A 13,869-nucleotide genomic window follows, 5' to 3' on the forward strand; every position below is an offset into this window, starting at 1 on the left:
TTATAACATTGATTAATGTAACCAATAAAAATATATGAAACAAGTTCTATCAAATTATCTTTAATGTATTTCTTTGATTTTTGATATTTATATATTGTATACATTAATAAAGATTATAAAAAGAAAATATCTCAATTATCTCACATCTAATATGCCAAGATTGGAAGCATCACAGCACAGTTTACTGAGTGGAATTATCCTAACGTGATTACGAGTACACTAAGTTTATAGTTATCGTTTTATTTTTTAAAACAAGATATTCCATAAAGTTGAGTGGAATTATCCTAACGTGATTACATGTACTCTAAACTAATTTCTAACTTTTTAAGAAGTCATGTGGTCAAATTTATTTTTTTTTCTTTTCAAAAAAGATTAAATTTCTTGGTAGAATATTCTTTTACTATAATGTATTTATACATTATTTTATAAAGCTACAACTTTCTCTAAATTATTTCATATTTGTCATGCATTCCAGGATACAATGTCACGAATTTTAAAAACTATTCTATCTGCAACTTGGTTGATATTCAAATCCTTGATTTATCTTATAACAAGTTTAATGGAGAAGTTCCTCATTGCTTGGGCAATAATAGTACTCAATTAGTTGTATTGAATCTCCAATCAAATAATTTCAAGGGCATCATTCCATCAGCATTTTCTACTTGTGATTTATTAGAATATGTAGATTTCACTGACAATCAGTTAGAAGGATCTATACCAAGGTCTTTATCTAAATGTCAAAACTTGAAAGTCCTAAATTTGAGGAACAACAAATTCAAAGATGTATTCCCCTATTGGTTAGGTAGCCTTCCGTCTTTAGAGGTTCTCAGCCTACCCTTTAATAAATTTCATGGAGATATAAGCAACAATTTATCAAAGATTGCAACATCTCCTTTTTCAAATCTACAAATTCTCGACCTTTCAAACAATAATTTCTGTGGTAAGTTGCCATTCATGTACATCAAACAATTTCGTTCCATGATGGACATGTCTACTACTATAGGAAGTCCAAGGTACTTAGAAGATGAATTTGGTAATTATAATATATATATGTACTCCATCAAGATGATAATAAAGGGGAAGCAACTGGAATATAAGAAGATAATTACTTCTATGTCAACATTTGATATGTCTAATAATCACTTTGAAGGAGAGATTCCACATTCTATAGGGATGTTGCGAGCACTTCGAAATCTTAATCTCTCGCATAACCTCCTTACAGGAAACATCCCTCCATCCATCGGGAACTTATCATTGTTGGATGGTTTAGACCTATCACCAAATAGGCTTATCGGTGAAATCCCTCAAGAACTTGTTAGTTTAACATTTCTCGAGGTTTTTAATGTTTCATATAATCAACTGGAAGGGCCTATACCCCATGGTAACAATTTTGATACCTTCTTATCTGATTCGTACCAGGGAAATCTTGAATTGTGTGGAGCACCATTACTTGAATGCAGAAACAATAATGTTGTGCAATCTTTGAACAATGATAATGTGGAAGAAAAAACAAAATTATCGATGTGGGAAGTTGTAGTGATTGGATTTGTAAGTGGTACAATAGTTGGTTTGGCTTGGGGGTACTACATATTGTCAGTAGGGAAGCCTTTTTGGCTTTTTAAATTGTTGAACAAGATGGAATGGGCTTTACTTGATTTTCATGACCACCATTTCAGTAGAAGAAGTAGAACAAGAAGAATAAAGAACTAAAAGTGATCATCTATCTGAGAAAGTTTTCATTTGTAGCAAGAAGTAGAGTATGATGGAATGGGCCCTTTTGGGCTTTACTTGAATTTGTAGCATTTCCTTTTTCTTTTCACTGTACTTTATTCATAATTATATTTTGTGATAATAGCATTGTTTTTCCATAAAAAAATTATAAATGTGTTCCAAATGGGTGAATGTGATAATCTATCTAAGAAAGAAACATTTCATTTCATGAGATGTCTATAAAGCATAAAATGTCATGTTTTCCACTGCATTGTTAAGTTAGTTGATTTCGTTTTTCCAAGTTTGATCATTAAATTAATTTTCAGCTTTTACTATATTTACAATAACACAACCCCGACCGTGGGTGTAAGCGAGGAGTGTTGCCGCCTAGGGCTCAATCTTGAAAAGGGCCAATAACTTAAGTCACCATTAAATTTAATCGTCATTTTCAAGTTGGGAAAAGAAAATAAAATGTTAGATTATTATTTTCCTACTTTTCTCTCAGTCTCTCTTAATCTTTCCTTTTTTCAATTAGTCGTAAATTAATTCTAATAAAATGATTAAAAATTTTTCAAAACATCACAATTTTCAACTGTTAAAAGTAATTGTAGTCTTTACCCAGAAATGGTCACACAATGCCATGGATAAATAACAGACTTTTTTCTGTTCTTCAGAGTTTGCCAATTTATTTCTCGTTTCACTATTCATCTACAAATTTTAATAATCCAAATTCAAGAAAAAGATTAAGAGAAAGAATTTGTGCCTTTATTTTCTTGTTGATTAAGAGAAAGAATTTCTTCACTCTTCTTTACTTGTACCATTTGTTTTTTCACACTTTTCAATATACAAATTCAATCGTTAATATCTCTATTTATGCTATTAAAAAATTGTGGAAACTAGAAATTAATAAACATTGAATCGAAACAATTCAAATAAGGTCTCATATATTTTAACTTATAAATTACTAAAAATATAAAAGTGAGTTTGCTTATAAAACACGGAATTGGCATGACTTATAAATTACTTATAATGTAAGATATTTTATTCATTCTAATTTTGGTGGGACATCTAAAAGAAATTGGCATGACTTTTATACGGAATTGATTTTAACTTATGAATTTGTTTAAACTATTTTTCTTTTTAATAAAGCTGAATTTGACAAACATTTAGATATTCCTTTTTTCTTGAATTCAACTTATGAATTTGTAATAATGAAGTTTATAAATTGTTGTAGTCTCTTTTTATTTTTGGAAGTATTTTTACGGTGTAGTCTCTTTTTAGTTATTGATGTTAAGTAGTGATAATTAGAATGAAATTTTGTATTAAGTTTTATAAAATGTGCTATTTTATTTTCAATTTTTGATTGCCAAGTCGTAATACCATCTTGTAAAAGTCATGGTCATGGTCATCAGCCTAGTGTCCCGCACAAAGTTACGGTCCGAGGGGAGAAGTAACGGACATATCATACCCATTCCCATCTTGTATAATCTATTTCAATTATAGAATATAATTTCATATATTTTAAAAGTGAATTGAATTATATGTTAAACTCATATCATGTTGAGTTCATCAAAATGTATTATTTGGATTGCATTGAAATTATTTTGTTATTTATAACTAATTTGTAGTGTTTAATACTAATAAATACTGATTTTTACCTAATTGAATTTATATTTACTAAAAACTCGTTTTAATCAAATTTTAATGATTTGCACTTATTTTATAAAAAACTGAATGTTATTGCTTGCATATTATTTTTCTCATTCAAAATTACTAATTTAATGTGAAGTACTAGTGAGTAAAAAAAATTTTATTGACTAAAACTGGATTTTTACCCATAACAATTACTAACTAATTTTTACACATTAAGCTGATTTTTTTCTATATAAACTAATAAATTTTATCAAACTTTAATTATAATTACTAAAAAATATAAATTTAAGATAAATCAAATAAGTTATTAATTAAAAAATCAAAATATCAAGAAGTTTGATAAAGTGGGAATGATTGTATAAGAACATATCATGATTGGGGGGGTTTGATAAATCTATTATAATGTTTTTTTGGTGGTAATAAAAATAAATAAAAATATATTCAAACCATATATAAAAGTTCGAAATTATGATCCTTTTATTTTGCTATACAATACATAAAAATCTCTCACTTTAATTTCGATTTTATCAATATAGCAAAATCAAAGAGACGGGATTTTATCAATGTAGCAAAATCAAAGAGACGGATGAGTACATATATCCTCAATATCCTCCCTTAAAAATTTTGATAAAACAAAAACATTTTTGTATTAGAGTAAGACTCTATTAATTAATTTTCAATATTCAATTATATAAAAAATTTATTATTTCTCATTAACTAATACAATAATCAATCGAGCTACTACTATCATACAATTAACTAAAAGTATTGAAAAATTCCATGTGGCACACTCACAGTAAAAATTTTCCACATGTAATAATTAAATTGGTTAATTGCTATATCTATTGAACTACATAAGGTAAAGTTAATTTTATTCTATTACATATTATTATATTTTATTATATTTTTACTATATTGATTGTTTATATGAATAAATTTATAAAACAAGACATTAAAAAAATAATATATTATGTTTTTTACATATCTTAACATAAAACATAAAAAATAAGAAATTAATTTTTTTGTATAAAGTATTCGTTAGACAGAGGTAAATTGTGGGTCGTATTTTTAAATTAATATTTGTATACTTTTGATTATCTATTTTTTTTTGTGTTTTTTATAGTGTATTATAAAGTATTCTACGTCCTACGAAATTAATCTCAAGTATATATTTTGTACAAATCAAGAAAGGGGAGGAATAATGATAAAAAAAATACTCCCTTCATCCCACTTATCTAACATTATTTGCTATCTCACTCATTTTAAATCATTTCTGTTTTTGGACAATGGTCCATCACTTTTTTTTTATCTCATCCATACATGTTAAGTCTCATTTATTAATTTCTTTCACACAATTTATTTTTTCTTTAATTAATATAAAATATCCACATTCTTATAAAATAATCAATTTCTCTTTTGTCACTAATTTAAAGGGACGGAATAGTATACTTTCAAGGGAAGTGAAAAAAATATGACTATTATTAATTTGTTATAATTATATTGATTATAAAATTTTAACGTGTAAATTTCAACTTGATAAAGTAATATATAATCATATCATTGTTTAAAAACCATAATACTTCTATATCTTAATAATAATAATAACAATAGTGCATTATACGGATTTCTATATTAGTAGTAGATAATATACTTGCTCAAAATATTTGAAGGCTAAAGCTACATATTACTAGATATTTAGTACAAGTCTACTCAATATGGAGGAAAATATTTATGGAAACTAAAAGCTTAAGCTAAAATTGTGAACAAAATAGCTTAAGGTAGATTTAAACGAAATTGTGTATGAAAATGCTCAAATCTTTATTTCCTTCATTTGGGAACAAAATAGTTGTCTAGAAGATTAAGTTCATGATTGTATCTTTATAGATATGCTATAAATTTTATTATATTTTTTTGCACCAAAGCTATTTAGATTATAAGAGTAAATGTAGTAATAACACATATTATTTTCAAAACTATTGCTAATATTCTATAAGAAATAAAGGATAGATGAGATTTGAACACGTGACTTTATGTCTCATTGGTGTTGGCACCGAATATCATATAGAGTAACCAAATCAACAAAACTTTAATATATATATATATATATATATATATATATATATATATATATATATATATATATATATATATATATATATATATATATATATATATATATATATATATATATATATATATATATATATATATATATATATATATATATATATATATATATATATATATATATATATATATATATATATATATTCTATAACATATTCACGTGTCAAGAAACTAACTCGATCAAAGAAATAAATTAGGATTTTAGCTTAGGTTTATGAATGTGTTGCCCACTAAGCCTGATTTGATCGCCCTGTTAAACAGGCAGATACGAATAATATTTATTAAAATTTTAAAATTATGACGTGTAAAATCCCAACATTAATATTAACTATGGAGTAGCAACATGAAAAATACTTGAGGATAAGCCCACCCATCCATTAGTTTTAATAGAAATATATTTTTAAAATTTAAGGTTGTGGATGTTCTCAAATAATATTTTAGACGCAGTTTAAATCATTTCGTCTTCGTTTGTCTTATATGCAACTCTATATAAATTAGTTGTCATATAATTCATAGCACACTAAACTAATAAGATAACATGTATTATTTGTTATATCCGTTGGAAGTTTTTTGTTTCTAGTAATTTGGGTCATGTTAGTTATGTTTATTTTAACTAACAACTTTTGCTCGAAAAACGTTAATTTACATTGAGAATTGTATACGATGTAGGCTTTTATATTTTAATCAAATAAATTTTAATTTAGCCAATAATGTGATTTTGTTTTGGTCGAAGTGCACTTGAAATGGTCTAGTTTTTATATTTTGGGTAGTCGTCCTTTTAAGGCCAAATTATTGGCTTAATATTTGATAAATCTTCTTAAACATTTCTTATGCCAATATGAAATAATATCTTTTCGTGACATGAAAAAACCTACCATTTATGGCTATTGTGCAAAATTTATCCCAAAAAAAACATTCACTTTTTTTAATATTGAACGAGAATGCTTCACGCTTGATCCCATTTTGTATTTGTAAATATAAAATAAAGAGGAAAAGGCTACTTTAATTTTATTTCAAATTGATAGTTTGATATAATATACAATTATATACTTCCTCAACACCATTTTAATTGTCCCATTTGCTTGGGCACGATTATTAAGGGTGGTGTGGAGTCCATTAAAAAGATGGTAGTTAAGTAAGTAGTGAAGGGTAGTTGGGTAAGTAAGGTATATGAGGGTATATTCGTAATTACATGTGTGAACTAAGGGTATTTAGGTAAAAAAAGAATTGACAAAAATAGAAATGTGACAACTAAAATGATTTTGTCAAATAAGAAAATGTGACAACTAAAATAATGTGGGGGGGAGTATTATATGATGTAAAGTAAAAACAAACAACTCATATACCGAGATTTTAAACATTATTAGCAGTATTATTCGGAAAAATAATAATAAAAAAAAGGAGCAGTTAGGCAGGAATACTACACGGATTAATCATCCTTTGATTTGTGATGAATTTTAATTGTAACATTATTAATAAATCATTTCTTAATGTTACATGAGTCCACCCAGAAGCTAACGCAATGTCATATTGATTTGAAATTATAATTGCAAATATAAGCATTACACAAGAAAACTTTTCCATGCTTGATAAAAATAAATAAATAAATAAATAAAATAAAATAAAATAACTAAAATGATTCGTTTGATAAAAATTTAAATGTTTTTTCTACGATATTTATGACTAGATTAGCAATATAATCGCTTATATTTATATCATTATATGGTGATAATGCAGATTTTTTTTACACCTGGATCCGGATCCGTGAATTTCATATGGATCCGGTGCCGACCCGAATCCGCTGGGTCCAAAAAATTAGGATCTAGATCCGTCAAAACAGATCCGGATCCAGGATCCATTGTGATCTCTACTCTCACCCATTTCATGCTTCACATCTCATTCCTGAAATCCTCCTCACTTTCTTACTTCATTTCATCCTTGTCTCTCGATCTCACTGGTTTGTCGCCCTGTCTTCCTTTATTGCTTCATTTCATCTTTGTCTCTCGATCTATTCTTGAACATTCATAAGGTTAGTTCATGTTTTTCATTGTTTGATGTTTGAGTTCGTTTATTCAGAAATTTGAGGGTTCTAATTTGGATTTTTGGTTGCTTGAATTTTGTTTGTCATTCTTGAACATTCATAAGTTTAGTTCATTTTTTTCATTGATTGATCTTTGAGTTCGTTTATTTAGAAATTTGAATTTTTGAATGTTGGTCGTTGATAATGATCTATATTACTACTTGTTTGGTTTAATTTGTTTTTTTATGACTGGGTCATTTATTTTGATTTCTCGAATTCTTATTGGCTTCTTCACATTTTAGGGTTCATCAAATTTTAGGGCTTTTCAAATGCAACCCTAAGTTTTAGTTTTGATGTTGATTTCATCTTGAGATAATAAATTAACTTGTATTTGTAGTTTATAGTTTTTATGGTTAATTACTAATATGTGATTTTTGGTACTCGATCAATTGGTATGAATTTTAGTAGTTAAGATTTTGTTGGTTCGTTCGTTTTTTGTTTGTTTGATTCGTCTTGATGAGGCTTCACTACGAAGTTATGAATTGCTCGAAAATGAGACCGATGGATTGCCATTGTTATTGATAGTAGAAGAATTGCTAGAAAGAGGATACTCTTGTGTAACATACTGATGCTCTTTTGTATGCTTTGTTCTTATTTCTCAATGGCTGGATAAAGTGCGTAAAAAGCCTCTGATTCAAAATGTGATAAAATGAAAGAGCGTAGGCATAGCTACATTTTTCTTATTGCTATGTGAACAATTCTACATAATGTTATATGTTATACCAACTTGTTTATCAATTGCTTGAGTTCGTCATTTCTAATGCATATTGTCTTGTTTGGCGTACGATCTTGTTTTTTAATGAAGAATTATTGTCTAACGGAATGTTTGAATCAAGATTTTTGAAGAGTATTTGCTTGAGATCACTTAATTTCTTGTTTTTGCATGAAACTTGAAATATGTAAAATATTACTCTCTCCTATTCACCTTAAGAGTCTCATTTGACTTTTCACGGATTTTAAGGAGAGTTAAAAATGGGACCCTAAGGTAGGAAAGAGAGTGGTATTATGGGTTTTTAATGTAAGGGAGGAAAATTAGTATGGGTAATAGAGGGTACACTTGAAAATAGGATAAAGCTACTAAGGGCATAAAAGTCAAAAACCCATAACCATAAAAGAAAATGGGATACATAAGCTGAATAGGAGGGAGTATTATGAAACTCAAAAGTATATCTTAACGACTCTACAACTAGCATGTAAAAAAAGTATATCAATCATCAATTGTTATAAGCATACGAAATTGTTTAAAATAACAATGTTCTTCAAAATATAAAAACTAAGTAATTTTTTTTAAATAATAAGTTTTTTACTATTAATATTATTTGTTCAAAGTATTATCAATATAATTAATAAAATTGTAAGTTGACCTAATGATTGAGGGTTTTTCTAAACCTATGACCCATTTATTTGAATTCATTTTGAATTGATTTTAGGTCGGGTCAAAACACTACAAGAAAACTTGTTTTTAGCAACAAGTTTTAGCAACGACTATATTTTTTTCGTTGCGAAAAATACAAATTGTTGCGAAATCCGTTGTTGTTGCTAAATAATCGTTGCCATAAAAAAAAGAGCGCGGGCTTTGAAATAATTAATATTTGTTTTTTGCAACGATACCAGTCGTTGCTATAAAGCATTATTAGGTAACGCAACAACACGAGTCGTTGCGAAAAATTATTTTATGTGTTGCAACAACAATGTCATTGCAAAAAAAAAAAAAATTGAAAACCTAAAACACGGGAAATTGGAGAAAGAGAGAAAGCTTGCTTCAGAAAGCCAAGCCTCACGCGACGCGAAACAGCAAAATCGCCTCCTCCCTGCTTCAAGCCTCCTGCCTGCTTGCCTCGCCTCCGGCCTCCCCACGTCGACGTCGTACCTCCGGCGCTTCCGTCCCTGCCTCCCCAGTGCCACCGGCCACCGCCGTCACGCCGTACGTTTAATCGTTTATGAACCCTAATTTTTGAATGTTGGTTTTGTCGATTGTTGTTTACTCGTTTTGATGCCGGTTTTGATAATTGATATTGATTCTCTATTTCTCTTGATCTTGATGTTCTGAATCAAATGTTGAAGATGAATGTTGGTTTTGATGCTGGTTTTGATTTTTGAATGTTGGTTTTGTCGAGTATGTCGACTGTGGTTTACTCGTTTTGATGCTGGTTTTGATAATTGATTTTGATTCTCTATTTCTCTTGATCTTGATGTTCTGAATCAAATGGTGAAGATGAATGTTGGTTTTGAATGCTGGTTTTCATCATTCGTTTTCTTTTTGATTTTATGGTGAAGATGAATCAAAATATGAATGCTGGCCTGGTTTTGATGCTTGAATGTTGATTTTGTCGACTGTCGTTTACTCGTTTTGATGCTGGTTTTGATAATTGATATTGATTCTCTATTTCTCTTGATCTTGATGTTCTGAATCAAATGGTGAAGATGAATGTTGGTTTTGAATGCTGGTTTTCATCATTCGTTTTCTTTTTGATTTTATGGTGAAGATGAATCAAAATATGAATGCTGGTTTTGATGCTTACGGCTTTGATGCTGGAAATATGAATCAAAAGCATTGATCACAAGTTAGTTTTCTTAAGCATTGATGAATCTAAATATGAATCATTATAATGCTTAAGTTAGTTTTCTTGCTTTTAATTTGCTATCTGTTGGAAATATGATCACAAGCATTGACAGTGTTGTGTGGGTCATCTGAATAAGCAATTCTTTGAAGTTATTAGATGTAAAATCAAACTTGTTTAATGTCTTAATTTGACAAATTTGGGATTCATACACTGTAAAGGCTCAGACTTTTAAGACCGCCATAGAAGCAGCCTGTATGCTTCTTAGGATAGATGATATAGTGAGTGGCATCAAGAAGAAGCAGCTCCAGGAGCACAAGCTCCGTCGCAACCATCGATTGAGTAGGCAGATGATGCTGATAATGAACAAATGATACCAGAGTGAAAGTATTAGAACAAGGAACTTAACAAATTGCCTATCACCCTGCTGCTGGGGTCATGTGACCGGCTTGTGTAGGGGCAAATCATTTTGGTACCATTTTTCGAAGGTCCCTCTTTTTGGTGGTTTGGTTTAATTTAATCCCTTGTTGCATCTGTTGAGGGTTTGGTTAAACTTTTCTTGAGTAACTTAGCCGGGAACAGAGTAGCCATTCTTTTTCTTGAATTTTTGACTTTGCAGGATGAAAACTGATAAAAAACCACCGCTTGCGACTTGCGAAATCTCCGATGAGGATTCGTGGGCGTCGATCAGTTCTAAAACCATCTAACACAAATACACCTTTTCGTACACCAGGTATTTTTCTAATCAACACTGTTAATGAGTTTGTTTTTTGTATTACATTTTTATTTCTGGGTTGATAATGCTGCTTATTTTTCCAATTAATTCACAAAAGCTTTTTTAATTTATAAATTTTATGAAAAATTTCCATTAGAAATCCTAAATAGCCTTATAATTCCTGTTGCTGTTTTTTAGCCTTATAATTTCTGGGTTCAATTATGTTCCTTTGATGAATTGGAATGAACTGAAAAAAATTGTAGATTTCTCGTTACGTAAGTTGTTTATGTCAAAATATCAACTCAACTATCGTATTTTGTTCGATTATCCGATTATCCGATTTCAAAAAAAATTTATTCAATTATCAGAACGACATGACGTTCGTATTTTGTACCCCAGCATTGAAACTATTTGATATGATTGCTTTGCTGTAGGTCTTCTCATTTGTTTTTGGAGACGGTGATCCAAATCAAGGAATTGAAGAGAAGAGGTGGAAGCTGGTAATGTTTGAGCATTGAAATTAGATTGTTCTTTTCAAATTGAAGCTGGTAATGTTTATTCAAGTTGATTTGTATGTTATATCATAAGGTAAGTACTATGCTGCATATAGTGGGATCCGTAATTCTATATTGGTGTATGTTTGTTGTTCTCTTCTTGAGTTTATTCAAAATAAGACGGAAAAGTATTAGAATACGAGGTAGCTAATTAAGTACGTTATTTCATGAGTTATGTACTATGCTTATGTGCTGCATATAGTGGGATCCATAATTCTGTATTGGTGTATGTTTGCTGTTCTCTTTTCGAGTTTGTCCAAAATAAGACTAAAAAAATAATAGAATATGAGGTAGCTAATAAGTTAAGACCATTTGAGCTCTCTTACAGGTCATTAGTTTCATGGGTTAGTTTGAAAGGCAGGGCTTCAACAAAGTACTTTACATGTTTATTGCTTGGAGAGTTTTGAATGGATGTTTTGCTTATTTTGCAGATTCAATACAAACGGAGGTGTCAGATTCAATGGAAGCAGATGAAATTGAAGCATCAACTATGGAGATTGAGAATGCAAAGTGCCTATCACTTGTAAATTTTTACATGAAAACTTGTATATGGTAGGAGAATTATTTTGGAAAATTGGTTATACGTTACATGTATATGAATTACGTGTATTTTTGACACACGATAATATTTGGGACGTGTGATATTTTGGGATACAAATTAATATATAATGATAATCGGTGATATTAGTTTAGTTGGTTATAAATTATTTATTATTTTAATTGTCTAGTTTATATATAGATTGTAGATTGTTTTAGAAGATAACAAAGTCGTTGCGAAAAATGTGTACATTTTTTGCAACGGTAATAATTGTTGCTAAAAACATTAATAACAAATTTACTTAATTGTTTTCCCTACAGTAAAGTCGTTGCAAAAGATTGACTATCATGTATTGCAACAACTTGAATTGTGTGAAAAACATATATTTAACAACGAAAACAGTTGTAGCTAAAAATGCAGAAAATTTGGCAACGAGCTTTTTTGTTGCTAAAAACGTTCGCAGGAATTGCAACGATACTTCTTTTGCAACAATAAATCTCGTTGCAAAAAACAGATACCTTTTGCAACCACCATAGTCATTGCTAAAACCTTTAGCTACGGCTGTACCCGCAACAATGGAATTCGTTGCAAAAAACATTTTTAGCAACAAAATCAGGTTTTTAGCATTTGATATTACTTTTAATCATGTTTTCTTTAATTAATTCTTGTTTTGTTGCATTTGATATGTGTGAGTAGTTTCTTAATCTAGGGTTAGATGGAACCCTAGCCATGATGTTGATGATGAATTATTGAATCCTAATCCCTTTTTGTTATGCATAATCCTTGTTCATGCTTGGTTTCTTATGCTAGTTAACTCATGTTTTTCAATAGAAATTTTGGAAATTGTGGTTAACAATTCATTCAATCGCTAACGAAAGTTAGGGTTGACTGAATTGCCTTTTAGATCAAGGGCTTGATAATCTTCATGAAAATAGATAGATTTGATTGTTGGATCTTATAGAATGCTATGCTCAATGTCATTACTATACTTGATTCCATGAAAATAGGTTTGATAGTATGGTAGTGAAGCTAATAGTCTTTGAAAGGAGTTATTAGTATCTTTAATGGTGTATTCATCCTATTGAACTTGGTTATGATTGTAATAAGGGTAGTAGGATCTCATTGTCATCATATCATGCTAGTGGGAAAATTTATCCCTAGATGTTTTAATATCATTAATTTACTTTTCTAATTTAATTGCTTGTATTCTAGTCATTTAGTTAGTTTAGACATATATTCTCTGAAATTGTGTGTTACTAAGGATCAATTGGTAGCCAGAAAATAATCATTTACTACGTTGTTCCCTGTGGATTCGACCCTAACTGCCGCTGTACTAGTTGCATATTAGGATTTGTTTGATAGTACATAAACGACTTATCAATTTAGCATTTGTTTTGAAGAAGGTATGTGTTGTAACTACATTACTCTTGTAATTGAAACAACTCTTGTGTGAAAAGATATAATAAAGTATATCACATATCCTAAATATACAATCTAAAGCTTAGTTTTTAGACTGTTTCCTTCCCAAATGAAGGAAATTGATGATGTCAAAATTTTCTTCGTTCTCCAACCAACTTAGTTCATACCCACACAATTAAATTCCTTAAATAATTATATATTTTCGTTGTCTCTCTGAATTAATAACGTATGACTTAAAAAAACACTCACGGCTCGTTTGGTAGGTAGTAATAAACGATGGTAATGAGAATGAAAATCTAGTGTAATTTTAGTTGAAAAATCTCTTGGCTACCTTGATGACCATACTTGTCCAACTCCAATCATCTCATTTTCTTCATAAAATTTATTCCAATGCATTACCATTGGGAGAGATGGTATTAGGTGGTAATGGAAATTCGTAAACAAAAATTTTTTTTGTGATCAAAGTTTCATTACCATGGGAATGATATGAAACTTTTGATGAAATTTCACAC

General features: G+C 29.2%; 1 protein-coding gene across 1 annotated transcript; it reads left to right on the forward strand.

The window, feature by feature from the left end:
• Nucleotides 1-450: 450 nt before the first annotated feature.
• LOC130807673 (receptor-like protein Cf-9 homolog) lies at nucleotides 451-10,128 on the forward strand (the record flags this gene model as incomplete). The annotated part of the gene is made up of 4 exons (XM_057672975.1): nucleotides 451-1,548; nucleotides 7,228-7,447; nucleotides 7,976-8,127; nucleotides 10,057-10,128. Coding segments are annotated over 4 exons (1,542 nt in total), but the record flags the coding sequence as incomplete, so codon positions are not given.
• Between the last annotated feature and the right edge of the window lie 3,741 nt (nucleotides 10,129-13,869).

This window comes from Amaranthus tricolor, chromosome 3 (assembly GCF_026212465.1).
Source record: "Amaranthus tricolor cultivar Red isolate AtriRed21 chromosome 3, ASM2621246v1, whole genome shotgun sequence".
Classification (NCBI taxonomy): Eukaryota; Viridiplantae; Streptophyta; class Magnoliopsida; order Caryophyllales; family Amaranthaceae; genus Amaranthus; species Amaranthus tricolor.